Genomic DNA, 17,582 nt, shown 5'->3' on the forward strand with positions numbered 1-17,582 from the left:
AATAATTTTTTTAAAAGAAAAAGAAAAAAAAAAGCATATTTTTTTTCCCTACCTGTAACCCCACAGTGCCTAGCATGGTACTTTTTGTAGGAAATATTTGCAAGAAATATTTTGGTAGCTTTTCAAGAAATACTTCCTAGTTTTATTTCAGGTTCTGCAGAACGCTTTCAAAACTGTTCTTCAGCAATACAATTCTTTTTAAAATATTTTTTAAAATTAATTTTAATGAAAGTTTACAGAGACTTTGGATTTCCATTCATTCATTGTTGCAATTTCCTCCCTGCCCAACCTCCCTCCCATTTCACTCTTCTCTTTTAAAAGTAAAATTCTTTTATTGTTGTACAATCCCTCCTCTCAAGTCCACTCCACTACACAGCCATTCTTAATTACAGGTTGGAAACTCTAATCCATTTGCTATCACCTTTTTTCTTAATTGGTCTGAGGATATAAAGATGGGACCGAAATAAAGAAAGAGAGGGGGGAGAGATGGAATATTCTCTCAAGTATCAAAACCAATTAAACATGCAAAAAAATTTTTTTTTACCATAAACATAAGCAGCATGTATTAGTTGAGTTGCAGGGTGTATAAAACTAAAAAAAGCTAAGACTCCTGCAGGGATGGAGCTATTTCAGATTTTAAACAACTTCATTTAAATATGTTAATATACTTTTTCCCTTTTATTTTTAATTTTTATTTTTTATTGGTTTTGCTCACAAAGTTCATATATATTGTGTTTCACACTATTCTTCATTCATATCGTGTTTCATACAAGCATTCCCACACATTATAAAATCAATCACCATCAGACCTTGCCCATCATTACTCAATCTTTCAGGTCCCTGCTGGATAGTTCACATTTATTTCATGCCCTCCCTCAACCCAGCAAACTGTATAATCCTATGATTCAGCCCCTACCCATCCTAACTCCTCTGCTCTCACCCCTTCCCCAACTGGGTCCACATATATGTTTCACTAATTATGCTTCTATTTTTAAAATAATGGTTTCATGTTGGTTTTTGTCCTTATGGGACTGAGTTATTTCACTCAGCATAATACTCTCCAGTTCTCACAAGTTATAGAGGGAGGGGCTTCAGGCCTTTTGTTCATAGTCTGAGTAGTGCTTGACTCAAAGGCAATCAAAAACAACAACAAAGTTGAGGAAATTATCTCCTATTTTGCTGAGTGTCATAATCAGGAAGGGCCATTGGATTTTGTCAAATGTCATTTTTTTTGCATCAATTGCTATGATCATACGGGTTTTGTTATTTGCTTTGTTAATATGGTTAATTATGTTGATTGTTTTTCTTATGTTGAATCATCCTTGCATAATTGTTGTGAATCCCATTTGGTCACGATAAATTATTTTTTTGAGGTGCTTTTGGATTCTATTGGCTAGGATTCTTAAGTTTTGGTCTTGTTTCCACAAATTCCTTACATTCTTTCTTTTCTGAAAAAGATGTGACTGCTCCTTCATATTTGATGGAGAGCTTTGCCGGGTACAGGATCCTCAGTTGGCAATTGTTTAAAGTTTCTGTAGATGCCCCTCATTGTCTTCTTGCTCTCATGGTTTCTCCTAAAAAATCAGAACTTAATTTTATTTCTTCTCCTTTGTAGGTGACTCTCTTTTTCTCATAATGCTTCTAGTTCTCTACCCTTATCTTTTTCTTTTTCTTTTTGGAGAATTTGACTATGGTATGTCTTGATGTTTGTGTTGGGTTTGTTTTTTTCCTTTGGGGGGGGGGGTTCTAGTCTGTTTGGTGTTCATTGTGCTTCTTGAATATGAATTTTCTCATTCTTCATAATACCTGGGAAGTTTTCTTCTAGTATTTCTTCCACAATTTTTTTTTCAGTGATCTCTCTATCCCTCTCATATTCTGAATTCCAATTGTACATATATTGCTTCTTTTTATGACATCCCACATGATTCTAATGTTTTCTTCATTGTCTTTATGTCTCATCTCTGATTTTATCTAGCATGCTCATCCAGCTCACTGACTCTCTGCTCCATCTCTTCTGTTCTACTTTTTTGTCTCTCCAGCATGTTGGATAATTCTGCTATTTCAGTCTTAATATTCAGCATTGCATTTTCATGTATTTCTATTAATTACAGTACTGTTTTGGCTGTACCCTCCCTATCTTGTGATGATTTTTTTCAAGTTCTTGTACCTCTTTATCTAGTTTCAATTCTTTTTTCCATCTTTCGCATTTTCTTCTGTAGTTGTGCAATTTCTTCCTCATTAATGTATTTCTTTTGACTCTGTGTCTCTGGAGTGTTTGCTTTCTTGGTGGTTTTCACTGTTTCTTCCATCATTTGCACCTTCTTCCATAGCTGTACAAATAACTCCTCATCAATTTATTTCTTCTGGTTCTCTACCCTTAGGGTATTCCCTGTATTTGTGGCTTTCATTGTTTCTTCCATCATTTATATTTTCTTTCATAGCTGTACAAATGTCTCCACATCAAAATATATCATCTGCCTTCTTGACTCTATAGAGTATTAATTGGGTCTGCAATACTCTCTGCCTTTTTTTTTCCTGAAAAGGCTTAATTTGTTTTCTCACAGCATTTGAAGCTGCCTGCTGCTTTCTCCACATTACGTGACGTTGGGTTTGTTTGTGTTTTTTTTTTCCTAAGTTGTATCTGCATGAGTTGTTGATATCTGTATGATATTTATGATATCTTTGTGATTCGTTTCCAGGTTATAATGTAACATCTATGGAGTGAGACACTCACTCTACTGAAAGTCCTTTCTGGGAAAATTTGCCTTTCCTGAAGTCTTTCAGGTTCTCGCTGTTCTGCACAGCAGCCCTCCAAAACGTAGTCCCCTGTGCCAAACTCTATAGTTCTCTTTTGTCTATGGAGTGGCCAAGTGGTATGGGTTCGGGTACTCAACCGGAGCAGTTTCTGTCTAGGAGGCTTTCAAGTCAATTCTCTTTTGTAGCTCAAGGAGGTAGTTGAGAAAGCTGAGAAGTCTTGCCCCTGCTTGTTTGGCCCCTGGGATGGCTCCACAGCTATGAAGGCAAGGATTCCCAAATGGAATCCCAAACTTCCCGAGGGACATTTCAGTCCTGTCTCTCCACGGGAACCCCCAAAAGGCTCACTTCCAGAGCTTTCTCTCCTGAGATGTAAGGTCTTCCTTTGTCTCTGGAGTGCGTTTCAAGTCAGCCCTCCCTGATGATGCAGGGGTCTCTATCGATATGTGGCAATGATATGGGAGCATGGTAATATGCTTCTTTAAAAAAATTGCAATGAATTAAAATTCACTAGCCCACACATACTTTGAGGCTATTTTCATAGAATATAAAAACAATCTTAACAATATACATCCAAAGTTGGACTGCTGCTCTAAGTCACCAAGCTAATCCTTTTTCTCTTTTTTCCCCCCTTCAAATAGATTCCAGGAGTGGTTGCTGAGGAAACAGGGATAGGTGATAGAAGAGGAAACATTTTCATGTCTTGTTTCTGGCTCTGCACTTCAGATCTCATGAATTTTCCCAGTGCCTATTTTCTGACTATTCTTCTGCTGGGCTGTTTGCATGCTGCATGGTACATCTTCTAAAAGGTGTCTTGATATATTTATAAATTTCATTTCCGTTCTATGGCTCATGGCCTTAAATTCTTAGAAACTGTGTTGACTCTACAAACACTAGAATAGGGTCACATTCTCTCTTGGATTTCTTTCAGTTACAAAGGTTTGTTTAAACAGGTTAATGGCAGCCAGACCTGGTGCAACATAAATTCTGGTGGGACATAAATTATTTGCATAAATATTTAAAAGTTATAAATGATGCTATCAAAGTAATAAAATATGTTCAATCTTCCTACATTGTCAGATATATTTTCACAAAGTAAAATTTAAAATACATATTTGGATGATTTTTTTAAATTTTTTGGGATGATTTAAAAAAATGCCTACTTAGAAAATAGAAATATAAATAGAAAATGTGAATATTTATCCTGTTGTTAGGTGCCATCAAGTCAGAGATGGCTCATAGTTGACCATCCAAAAGGTTTTCAGAGGCAATAAACTGCACAGGAGAAGAATGTTCATCTTTCTCCTGTGAAGCACTAGGGATATGAACTGTTAGTCTTTGGGTTGGGAGCACAGCTCCTTACCACTGGGCCATTTAAATACCATAAATATTCCAAACTTACATGTTCATTCTTCTCGTTATTTCAACATAATCACTAAGTATTTTGTGAAAATAAAATAAAATAATGTTGTCATTATGTTCTGTCAAGTCACTTGCAACTCATAGCGACCCTATGTACAAGAGCCCTAAATCCTGCTCTATCCTGTGCCAACCTCATTGTCCCTGACACACCTACTCCCACTATCCCAATCACTGAATTGATCCATCTCATTGAGGGTCTTGCTTTCCTGCGCTGTCCCTCCATTATCCCAAAATTATGTCCCTCTCCAAGGACCTGTCCTTCCTTACAACACGCCCAGAGTATGTCAGATGAAACTTCAGAATCCTTGCCTCCAAGGAGCAGTCAAGTTTCACTCTCTCCAGGACAAACCTGTTTGTTCTCATAACAGTTCATGGTATATTCAACACTATTCTCCCGTGCCACAGCTCAAAGGTATCAATTTCTATCATCTGTAGTCACTGTCCAGCTCTCTGATGCATAGCACACAATTGCGAAGACTATGGCCCAGATAGTGTGCACCTTAATCTCCAGCCCGATGTCGTTGCTCTTCGGTACTCTGGAGAGGTCCCTGACAGCTGACTTTCCCAATGCAATTTGTCTCTTTATTTCCTGGATGCTGGTACCAAGAGTGTTGACTGCGGAGCCAAGTAAACTAAAACTGTTAACTGTCTCAATCTCTTCACCATCTATAACGATGCTGCCAATTGGCCCAGTGCTGGGAATCTTTATTTTCCTGATGTTAAGCTTCAATCCATATTGAAGGTTGCAGTCCTTGACCTTCTGCAGCAAGTGCTTCAGGTCCTCCTCAGTTTGTGTCATCTGCATAATGCAGGTTGTTGATGATTCTTCCACCAATCCTGATGCCACATTCCTCCTCGTCAGCCCAGCCTCTTGGATGATCTGTTCTGTATTCAGATTGAAAAGGTATGGAGACAGAATCCATCCCTGGCAGACATCCTTCCTGATTTTGAACATGCACTGTCTCCTTGCTCTGTTCTGACGGCTGCCTTTTGATTCAAGTATAGGTTTTACATAAACACATCTAATATTCTGGGATCCCATTCTTCCCATAGTCAGCCACAGCTTGTTGTGATCCACATAGTCAAAAGCTTTTGCATAGTCAATGAAGCACAGATAGACATTCTTCTGGTACTCTCTGCTTTCTGCCAAGATCCATCTAACATTAAGCTATAATATGTAAAATATCTATTAAAAGAAAATACAACTAAAGTTATACAATTTAAATATGTCTTCATCAAATTAATGTACATTAAAAAGTATAAAAGTTTGAAAATGTAATAATTTCATATATTTTGAAATAGTAATCATAGTTCTCTATTAGGCTTAAAGAGAAATAAAAATTGTTGTCATTATCAAATTTTTAAATTACTTTTAAAAGCTGAAAATGTTTAAGATTTTGAAATGTATTAAGTCTTGTCACTTAAAGAATTGGTCTTGATTATACAATTTTACTGTTCTCATCTTAATTCCCAGTGTAGAGAATCAGCATCATGCTTTGTGTCCCTTATGTACATACAAATATTTAAAGTAATGTAAACTGTTTAATATTGCAAAGCATTCCCCAGTTGCCATGTGCAATTTTTAAAGTAAATCTTGACCTATGATTTGGAACGTGAAAAAAACAAGGAACAACACTTTAAGCTCAACTAGGAAATCAAGTTCATCATGAAAGAATTTGTCGAGTTGATATTATCTGGGCAGACTTGACATCTTAATTTATTTGTGTTCTCTCTCACCTAAGTAGCTGTGTCATTTTAATCCTTCTTGAATTTCTAAGCAGTGTTTGTTTCCAAGAGTGATGGCTTTAACCCATTTAAGTGAAAGTAGGGAAAACTATGAAAGTGGACTCAAGTTTGAGTTCTAAGGGCTGCATATATGCTTAATAAGCCATTTGTTCTAAATATTGCAAGTTGAAAACCAGGACCTGACAAGGTTGCAATTTGTTCTCCATCCTGATGGTAATCTGACCGTTTTGGAAAGTGGCGCAGTCAAAGACCATTCATGCTTCAATAAGAAAACTCTGGTGATGCAGCAGGAGGCATCTGCGCTCCTAACTTAAAGGCAGTGCCTCTCAGGCAGTTCAAATCCGGCTCCATGCAGAAAAAAGGGCAATCTTCTACCATGTGATTTACAGCTTCAAAAATACAATGGAGGATATAAGTTAATTCTGATTCCATATCAGGGAATTTGATACTTCAATCGCACATGATACAGTAATTTCTTCTCACTTGATCCCCTTCTCACGTAAAAAAAAAAAGCAAATGTATTTTCCATCATTCCCTATTCAACTTCAACATCACTCTTCCTCCTATTTTGAGATAATGCCACAGAGGATGACTTTTGTATAAAAATATGTTTCTCTTCGCTGTAAATCCAACACTTTTTTCTTCTTTGTTTAACATCTGGGATGGCCCTGTGCAAAGCCCATCTCCATTTCCTACTCTCTTTTCAGGTCATGAATGTCCTGAAATCATTTTCTTAAAACACTACTTACTATTTTATCTCAGATTGCTGGAGTATACTGTGTAGTTTAAAATTATGCATCTCAATATGCTAGAGATGTGTCTTATGCATTTTCTCATTCACTCACTGCTCTTGAGTAGGCTCTGACTCAGAGCCATGCTTTATTGGATTTCTGTAAATCTTTATGAGAGGAGACTTCCCATCTTTATCTTGCATGGTTGCTGGTAGATTCAAACAGCCAAAAACATGTAAGAGCTCACCCTATATATATACTCCACCTGTAGGGCTCCCTTTCTGTATTTACTCAGCTTGTGGTTATAGAAACTATACAAAATTACAATTTATATGGACAGTCAATTAATACAGGTGGCACACATTTGTTTTCTGAAAATGAAGAGTTTATGAAATGCTTGCTGCAGAATATCAAGAACTGCAGCCTTCAGTATGTTGAGTTACAACTCAACATCAAGAAAACAAAGGTCCTCCCTACAGGACTAACAGTCAACATTATGATATATGGAGAAAGGATGGAAGCTGTCAATGACTTCACCTTGCTTGGATCAACAATCAACACCATTGGTACCAACAGTCAGGAAATCAGGAGACATATTACATTTGGGAAAATCTGCTGTGAGGGTTCTTTCCAAAATCCTGAAGAACAATGATGTCAGTTTGAAGACTACGGTGCCCCTGATTCACATCACAGTCTTCTCAATATGCATCAGAAAGCTCAACAATGTATAAAGATTACAGAAGAAGAATTGATGTCTTTGAGTTGTAGTGTTGGAGAAGAGTTGTGAATATCCTATAGACAAACAAAAGAACAAACAGATATATCTTGGAAAAAGTGCAACCAGAGTGCTTCTTAGAGGCAAAGATGGTAACGTTTCATCTTTCTTATTCTGCACTTGTAGCTTGGAAATGCCATTCCCTGGAAAGGGAAATCATACTTGGAAAGATAGAGAGTCAGGAAAGAAGAGGAAGACTCACAATGGGATGGATTGACATGATGACTTCAGCAATACGTTCTAGTACATCAGAGGTGATAAAGACAGCGCAGGATAAGGAAAGGTTCAGGTTGACTGTTCATAGGCTCACTATGATTCATACTCGACTCAGTAGCACCTAACAACAACAACAACTTTGTTTTAACTCAACTCATTGCTGTCCAGTCAGAACTGACTCATAGCTGGCCCTCCAGCAGGTTTTCAGAGGCTGTAAATTGCATAAGAGGAGACTGTCCCATCTTTCAGATCAGCTGCTAGATCTGAACTGTGTCCCTCTGAGTTGGCAGCACATTTTTTTTTACCCACTAGGCCACCAGAGCACTCTAATTCTTTGTTTAGTCAAATAAAATCTAAAGTAATAGGAAAAGCACACATTGAGTTCAGATAGACATAGATTAAGGTTTCCAGTACTACTACCCTGAGCTAAGTGATTTGGGCCCACTGTATACTCGTTCCAAGCTTCAGTTTCTTGATCAGCAAATGGATAACGATTCTTTGTTCATGGTGCCATTATAAAAATTAAATGATACAACAATTGTAGACTGTCTGGAACATAGTAGATTCTCAGTAAGAGTAGCTATTAGTATTGACTGGCAAAGAATTGGGAAAATTAGCTGTCCTGAATTCACTCATCTACTTAATAATGATAAGACAGATACTGATTCTACTACATAGCCAGCAACTGAACAAAGTGCTGGGGGATACAAAAGTTGGATTTTTTTTTCACACCAAGAGCTTAGTGTTCTTATAGGCAGCAGAGGTGTAATGTATAATAGAGACAAAAAAGATGTCCTTTGCAAGCACAAATAACGTAATAGGTAATGAACTTTGCTTGAGAGCGTTAGAAAAGACTTCTTACGGAAGGTAGCAATCAAGCTAACTTTGACGGGGAGTGGAGCCCCTGGACGTTACGAACTATTACTATACTCAGGTGCTAACTGGAAGACTGACAAATGGAATCCACTCAAAGGCACCTTGGGAAAAATACCTGGATATGTGCTTCTGAAAATCAGCCTCTGGAAACCATATGGAGCACAGTATGACTGGCCCACATGTGTCAGCATTAACTGCACAGTTTCTAGTAAGAGGGTATTGGTGGTGTTGAACGGAGAATGACTCACAGCGACCCTACGAACAACATATCTGATCCCTGTCCTATCCTGTCCCATCCTCTCATCCCTGACATATTTGAGCCCACAGCTGCAGTCACTGTGTTAATCCATGTTGTTGAGTGTCCTCTCTTTACCTGATCCTCTACTTTTCCAAGCATGATGTCCCTTTCCAAGGAATAGCCTCTCTCTACAACATGTCCAAAGTATGAGATAGGAAGCTTCGCCATCTTTGCGTCCAAGGAGCACTCTGTGTGCACCTCTCCCAAGACATATTTGTGGTGGTGGTTAAGTGGTGGGATCCTTATCTCCTATTCTGGAGACCAGGGTTCAACATATCAGCCCATGGAGAGTATATGTTACCATTACAGTGAATATGTCTCAGCAGAGAGTCCACATGAGAAAGAATAACCTGGGAATCTACTTCCTAATACCAGCCAATGAAAAGCCTATGGGTCACGATGGTCTATACCACAACCAATAACGGGGAAGGCAGAGGACCAAAGAGTGTTTTACTGTATTGTGCAGGGAGTCTCTAGGGGCCAGAGGCTCGATGACAACAAAGAACAGCCACACATACAAGCTGGGATTTCATGGTAAGAGTTGGGGAAGAGCGTACAGTACAGAAAACTACACATTCACATCCTTATACAAGGCCTTTTGACATTCAAGAAAATAAAAAGCTAGAGATTAGTCTAGCAACCACATCAGTCCTCTTTGATAATTCACTTGAACAGACTAGACTCAACTTCTGGTATCATCATCTGTAGCAAATAAAACCAAAGTAAAACCAAAGGCCGGGCATTTCCACAGTTTGAATCCTCCAGCAGCTCTGAGAGAGAAAGATGCACAGTCTCCTGTCACCATGATTTACAACTGAGGAAACCAGATGGAGAGTAGCTATGAGTCATGAGTCAGGACCACTAGAAGGCAGTGAGGCCAGAGATTCCACTCATGTTCACGCTTATCATGGTGGCGTTAACCACAATAAAAGAAAATCCTACTTTTCTCAATAGGCCACTGATGGAGACCTGGTTTAAGGAAGGATTGTTGAAAGCCTCTCAGTAATGCTAGTTTGTTAATACAAACCACTTTCCTTAAAATACACCAAAATTGAGGGCAGAAGGGAAACTTATTTTGGGCCCAACACTTGTGATCTCCAGCTCGTTGTTCCCCTATAATTTCTGTGATGGGTTGCCCTTTTCACCAGGAACACCCTGTGACATATTCTAAAAATTGCTGTAACTAAAAAGTAGACTTCTTAGCTAATAACAACACAATGCTCAACTCCAAAAGTGGAAAGGGACGAGGTCACAGCATTTCCCTGCAGAGCATGTACTCTCAATTCGTGTGTAGTGATGTGCACATGATGCAAAGTGTTTTATTTGAAGTTAGTGACAGTAACACCATGCAAAATAGCATCAGAAAGAGAATGAAAAGCAAGACATCTTGCAGCCATAAACACTCTTCGATGGCAAGAACAGGACAAGGCAAACAGCTTCACTGCCAAAGACCCCTACCTTTCCCACCCACCCCTAAAAAAAGAAGAAATGCTTTAGGCAAAATAATAAGTTTTCTGTTCCTTGGGGGGTGGGGAGCTGGAGAGGACTGTCAAGTACAACAGTTATTTTCAACAAAATTCCATGAAGTATGGTGGAGGCAAAGTAAGGTGTTGATAGTTCTATAGTTGAGAGTCAACCCTTAGCCTCTGAAAAGGGCCAAATCTTTTGACAGCATATTAAATTTATCTTTGAAATGAGCTAGTGATATTAAACTCACACCACTGAGCCTTTTTAGAAAACACAGATTCACCTACTATATAACCTTAATAATGACACAATTCCAGAAGGGATGTTTTTTTATTTACACACAGTGTTCTTCTATAATTATATTTTTTGTGTGATAATCTTGCAACTTTTCATACCTAAATCGATTCTATGGAAAGCTTGAATTAAAAAAAAAAAGTTCTTCAGTAGATCTTTTGAATAAAAGAGAATCATTTCTTTTGTGTCCACTCACCATTCCATGATTCAGCCACCCCGGGATAAAATTATCCAGCAGCTTCGGGTAAATCAGCTCTCTGTCATAGGCGTAGATGATCCAGAACACTGCCACCACAAACTGAAAGAGAAAAGACACAACTTACATTCCATGCATCAATAATCGAGCATGTGAAACATCACTGTCTTGTCTACCGTTAAGAATTCAACAGAAGTTGGAATCTGTAATAAAAAGGTGAGTCAGAAAGCTAGCTAATGAATGGAAAGATGGGTGTAGTTTCATTTCATTGTTGGTAGCAATTGGGCCATCTCGCCTCTTTCTTTGATTTCCCAATTGTCTTCTCTTTCTTGGGCAAAGAGATTTAGCTGTTCCCAAGGAAGAAAGAAGAGGCTTGCCATGTGGAGTGGCTCCAGTGTAGAGCTAATTGCACCAGTTTGATTCCTCTCAGGAGGGTTGAAAAGTTCACTTGTGGTTTTTTTCCTGAGCCCGTTCTCTGCTGCTCAGTGTTAGAACACATTCGAGAAACTGAAGGGTATGTCCCTTTTCCTTGAGTCCATCATGTGGTTTAGATTAATCTTTGCATTCTCAAGTTTCCAATTCCCCACTAACAGCATTGAAATGACTGCTACAAAAGATCCAGAAGTCACATTTCCAGCAAATGGATTCATTTATAGAGCCGAAGCCAGGGCTTTTGCTATACTGAGCAGCACAGGATATGGACGTCAAAGCAGATCCCTAATTCTCCTGGAAGAACTGATAGGGTCATTTGAATACCAGAGGTTTGTTCTGGCCCATCAGTAACGTAATCATCAAAACAGAGCAGAGGACTCAATTTATTATCTTGTATTTCTTCAAGCTAATGGTGAACAGGGTGAAAAGTTCAGAGAAAATAAAGAAAGGGTGGCCCAAAGTCTTAATCTTCAGCATAAAATTCAGGAGAAAAAAGCACTGCCTTTGTAAATGTTAGTGAACACAGCACAGAAGAGAATCATCCTCAGTGGAGAGATGGAGCTATGTGTAAGATTGTGTTGTGAGGTACCTGCAACTTGGCTGCAAGTGACAGCAACTCTAAACAAGCAATTGGAACCCTGCTCTGTCTGGGCCATCCTCATAGTCTTCTGGTCAGAGAAAGAGAAGAAGACTCTCAACAAGATGAATTGATACAGTGACTGTAACAATGAACTATGCAGGATCTCGAAATAATAAAGCACTAGAAAATGGAAAAAATGTACCCAAAACACTAAAAACAGAAATAACTTTTCCTTGATTTCTTATCACTATAAATCATCCCTCTCCAAAGGGTCCTCTTCAAAATACGGAAGAATAATGACGTCGTTTGAAGACAAAGGTGTGCGTGATTCAGGCCATGGTCTTTTCAATCACTTGCGATACTTCTGACAGCTGAACAATGAATAAGGATGATAAAGAAGAACGTATGCCATGGAGTTTTGATGATGGAGGATTGAACTGAATAGTCATGGGCTGCCAAAAGAATGAAGAGTTATGTCTGGCAAAGGTGTAGCCAGAGTGCTGGATGGCAAAGATGAAAGCTTTGTCTCTCATACTTTGGACAAGTCACTAGGAAAGGCTATTCCTTGGAAAGGGATATTGTTGTTGTCGTTATGTGCCGTCAACTTGCTTGTGACTCATAGCGACCCTATGTACAACAGCCCTAAACTCTGCTCTATCCTGTGCCAATCGCACTGTCTCTGACACTCCCATCCCGATTACCCCAGTCACTGAATCAATCCACCTCATAGAGGGCCTTCCCCTCCTGCGCTGTCCCTCCACCCTCCCAAGCATGATGTCCCTCTCCAAGGACCAGTCTCTCCTCACAACATGTCCAAAGTATGTTAGATGGAGCCTCAGAATCCTTGCCTCCAGGGAGCCATCCGGTTTGACCCTTTCCAGGATGAATCTGTTTGTTTTCCTAGAAGTCCATGGTATTCTCAATACTCTCCTCCAGCACCACAGCTCAAAGGCATCAATTCTCCTTCTATCCTCCTTAGTCATTATCCAAATCTCTGATGTATAACAAGTGATTGCAAAGACCATGGCCTGTATTAGATGCAACTTAGTCTCCAGATAGACACCATGGCTCTTCAGTACATTGGAGAGGTCCCTAATAGCAGACTTTCCCATGGCAATACTTCTTTTAACTTCCTGGCTGCTGGTGCCAAGAGTGTTGACTGTGGAGTCAAGCAGACTAAAGCTGTCAACAATCTCAATCTCTCAACATCCTGATGCTGCCAATTGGCCCAGTGGTGAGAATCTTTGTCTTCTTGACATTGAGCCTCAATCCATATTGGAGGCTGCAGTCCTTGACCCTGCTTGGAATTTTGAGGGTCAGCTAAAGAGAGGAAGACCCACAACAATATGGGTTGTTACAGTGACTGCAGCAATGGGTTCAAACATCTCAGAGATGATGAGGCTAAAATACCATAGGACAGGATTCAGAGTTTATTATGTTAATAAGGTTGCTATGAGCTGTACTTTATTCAACAACAACATAAATCATCCTGATATTTTATCATAAAAAAGAATGCCAATTTTAATAAAACACCAGGTGGTTATAGTTCAAGGTCAGCAACCAGATTAGTTCCAAAAGTTCTCTTCCAACTATGGCAGTTGTGGTGTGTATAAATAATGTTGGCCTGGGAGAAAGTTCAAGCTTAAAATCTAGGATGTTGTGAATTTTATGGTTCAATAAAATACATTACATGATAATTACAACAGGTAGCTATAGATTGGACATAGAACTTTACAATCAGACAAGAAGCCACCATAATTCAACCTGCTTCTGGATCAACCATTCCCACTACTGATTAATGAATAATAAGCAAAAATAGGGGACAAAGGTGAATCCAATACTAGCTTAAGGTTGACTATGATCAGGACATGTAGAAAAAAAAATGTTCCACGTACACTCAATGATTTTGGAATCATCCACAATTTTGAACCAATCATTCCACCACAGACTTCACATGTACAGAGAATTCAAGTTAATTGCCCTTATGAAGCAGATTTTTTGCTAGTTACTTTAACTCTTTATTATACTAACTGTCAATGTTATTGCCTCAAAGCAAGCTAGAATACAGATGACTGCATTTTCCCTTTCAATAGAGAAGTCAAGGATTTTTGTTAAACATATTAAAATAGCATTTGTTTGCATTCCCATGCAGACTGGTGTTGTTATGAGCTGTTGAGTCAGAAATGATACAGAGCTGACCCTCCAGTAAGTTTTCAGAAGCAGTAAATGACAAGGAAAGAGGCTGCTCATCTTTCTTTCATGGAGCAGTGTCTGGATTCGAACTACAACTACCCTCCACTAAGCCACCATGCTCCCTGCACAGCGAAATGAAAAAAACAAAAAAAACCCTTTCCCATTGATCCCTATCAATTTGTTGTAATGGGCTGGTCTGTGTTTTGCTTTGCTATTTTAAGCTTTCAGTATTACAAGTATCAGCAGGGTCGTAAACAATTACATAAGCTCAAAAGAGCATTTGCCCAGAGATAAAGCTCAGAAAGTAGGAAGAAGTAAAATAGAAGGAGTGATGAAAACAAGAATCACAAGGAGGAATTGGGAAGTCTGGTTACATGGTGTGTGTTGACTGCTCTTACAAAATAGGATTGACACGGTGTGGGGGAAACAGGAAAGAGTTGGATAGATAACGAACAATGCACTGGGATGGATAAGGAGAAGGACTGTCTGAAAGGAATGTATTATTCAGCATTGTAAGTGTGAGAGTTAACAGTCTGGGACAAGGAGTGCATTACAAAGTGAATAGGAGGAGGATGATGGGAGAGGGAGAAAATTCACATCAGTGAATGAATGAAAATTCAACCTTTCTGTACATTTTTGTTAAAATGAGGATAAAATATCAACAAAAATGTATATGAATGATTGAATGTAAAACCAACTAATTTTGTAAACTTTCCCTCAATTCATAATAAAACAAAAATCCTGCCAGAATTCTGATTGAGGCTGTACTGAATCAAGATATTTCTTTGGGGATAGCTGATCTTATAAAAAATGACATGACTACAGCTTAAAGGTTAATTCTTCTCTGATTTCTCATAGCAACACTGTCGTTTTATGTGTATAGATCTAGCAAATGTTTTTCAAGCTTTATCCCTAAGTATTTTACACTTTTGTACTATGAAGTAAAGGTACTGCATAATGTATCAGGCTGCAAAGCAAAGGGTCCACAGTTTGAATCCACCAGACATCCTGAGAGAGAAAGATAGGCAGTCTTTCTTATAACCTTGAAAATGTAATAAAGGGTCCCCAGGAGCAAGAAGTGACTGACTGCAGTAGGTGGACAACATTGCTTTGTTGTCTTCTTTTTGCTAGTACAATTGGATTCTGTACCTTTGTTAAATTCACTTAATAGTTTGAGTAGCCATTTTAGATGTTATCTTTTTCTGCATATGTGATCATATCATCTGCAAGTGCAATTTTCCTAGTTTTTTTCTTCTTCTTCTTCTTTTGCAATCTGCCTGCCTCTTGTTTTTCTTCTTTTCATGCACACCTTGGACCTTCAGCAGAAGTAACGAGAGCCTTGCTTTCTCTATCTTAAGGGCAAGTGCTAAGTCTTTCACGGTTTACACTTGAAATTAACTACAGACTTTTCCTAGATGTCTTTTACTAGGTTGAAGAAGATGCTTGAGAGTCTTCATTTACTGAAGATTTTTATTTCATCATGAAGGATTGCTAAATCTTGACAAATGGTTACGTGGTATATAATTTTTTTTCTCCTTTATTTTGTTAACTATAATGAATCATGTCAACTCTGGTTGCTCAGTGGTTAGGATTTGTGCTGCCAATCCAAAGGTATGTGGTTCAAAGCCACCAACTGCTCTGCAGTAGTAGTATGGGTAATCTCCTCCTCTGCAATTTACTGCCTCTGAAAATCGGCTGGCGGATCAGCTATTTAGTTGGTTCCAACTAGAGGGTACTCAACAACAGCAACAACTATCTTTTTGGAGGCCTAATGATGCTTCTTAGGGGGCTCAGGTGGCCTAGTGGTAAGAAGCCGAGCTCCAATCCCAAAGGCATGCCGTTTGAATCCACCAGCTGCTCTGTGGGTGAGAGATGTGCCATCTCCCATGAGGTTTACTGCCTCTGAAAACTCGCCGGAGGGTCAGCTATGAGACTATTCCAACTCAGTGGTACTCAACAACAAGAAATGCCCTGTAGGCAAGAATAATGAAACTGTGGCTCGCATACTTTGAACATGTTGTCAGGAGAAGCCAGTGCTTGGGAAAAGAAATCAGACTAGGCTTTTATGTGACAGTCATTGGAGCCTTTATAAGATTGGCTTTTCAGGGGCATTATTTGTTAAGATGGGTTTTCTTATCCCTAACATTTCTCAGAACACTTTTCCTGCTGTTTTTGACATGGGATCTTTTACCTGGATCACTGTTATAGCTTGGGGGAAGGGGGAAGTGTTACTGTTTTTTGTGTGTTTGTTACTTTTATTTTGTTTAAACTGTACCACCTTGCCAAAAACAGGAGAATGTGGTCAGGTAAGGGAAAATAGCTTTTGAATAGGAGTGCCCTATAGAAAGCTCTATTTAAAACAGGAACACACGGCATAGCACATATGTAAATAGCTATGTCTTGAACTACCCTATAAAGTAACCAAATATAGTTGTGATTATTTGTACAAGAAAAAAAAGAAGAAATCAGGCTAGGAAAGGTAGAGAGTCAGAGAAGGCGAGGAAGATGAAGACCCTCAACAAGATGGAATGTCAGTGACGCTAACAAATCAAAGATCACAAGGGTAACGCAGGATAGGGCAAGGTTAGATCCGTTGCTCATATGGTCGCTGAGTCATAGTGGACTTGATGGCGCCTAACAACAGCAACAGTGCTGCAGCCCTTGGAGAGTTGTGCTACTGGCTGAAAGGCCACACCTTCCTAGCAGTTCGAACCCACCAACCACTGAGGGAGAAAAATGAGCAATCTTCTTCTATGCCTTTTTGAGCCTCTCAAAGCCCACTGGAGGGTCAGTTTCAACTTGACGGCAATGACTCAGAGCAAACTTTTCATTTCTGGCCATCACGATTTTTTTTACTTCTTTAAAGGGCTTAGGCAAAATAGAAATTTGGTTCTATTTTATAATCAGTAAGTCAGAGTGTCAGTCCAGGGCAAATATGGGGGTTCTATAGTGTCAGGAGTTGTAATTCCTTTAATCTTACTGCTCTCTTGGGCATTTATTTCTCAATATCACTTCATGGACCATGGTAACTTCTGGGGATCCCATGGTTTTTATTATTATGTGACTAGAGTCAGAACCCATGCACAGCTGACTCTTTAGGAGATTTTCAGAGGCTACAAATCACATGGAAAGAGACTGCCCATCATTTTCCCACAGAGCAGCTGGTAGTTGGCAGAACAACTTCTCACCATAAGGGCCACCAGAGCTCCATGGGGTACCATTGTTGTTATGTGTTGTCGAGTCGACTATGACTCACAGTGACTCTATGAACAAGAGCTCTGATCCTTGTCCCATCCTGAGCCAATCTCACCATCTCTGACCACCTGCCTCTATTGTCATAGTCACTGTATCAATCCATCTCACCCAGGTCTTCCTCTCCTCACACATACGAATTCCCAACCAGCAGGAAAACGAATGGGACAGAGAAACACACTTTCCCCCACATCCTCACTTGTGCTTTCTTTTTGCATCCAAAATTTAGTCAAGTAGATTTAACCCTCTTGAAAGGAGACTGAAATGGCATCTTCACACCAGGTACCATGTGTGCTCATGCACGTGCACGTGCAAGCGCTCACTCACACTCTCTCTCCCTCTCTCTCTCT

At 39.2% G+C, this 17,582-nt stretch overlaps 1 protein-coding gene across 1 annotated transcript in view; it reads right to left on the reverse strand.

Moving 5' to 3' along the window:
* AIG1 (androgen-induced 1) overlaps positions 1-17,582 on the reverse strand; it is a 381,775-nt gene that overhangs the window by 244,680 nt on the left and 119,513 nt on the right. The window contains exon 3 of the mRNA XM_006891683.1: positions 10,776-10,877. Coding sequence (XP_006891745.1) covers positions 10,776-10,877 — 102 coding nt within the window. The remainder of the gene's footprint in view (positions 1-10,775; positions 10,878-17,582) is intronic.

This window comes from Elephantulus edwardii, unplaced genomic scaffold (assembly GCF_000299155.1).
Source record: "Elephantulus edwardii isolate Elephantulus edwardi_28Jun2011 unplaced genomic scaffold, EleEdw1.0 scaffold00102, whole genome shotgun sequence".
Taxonomy (NCBI): Eukaryota; Metazoa; Chordata; class Mammalia; order Macroscelidea; family Macroscelididae; genus Elephantulus; species Elephantulus edwardii.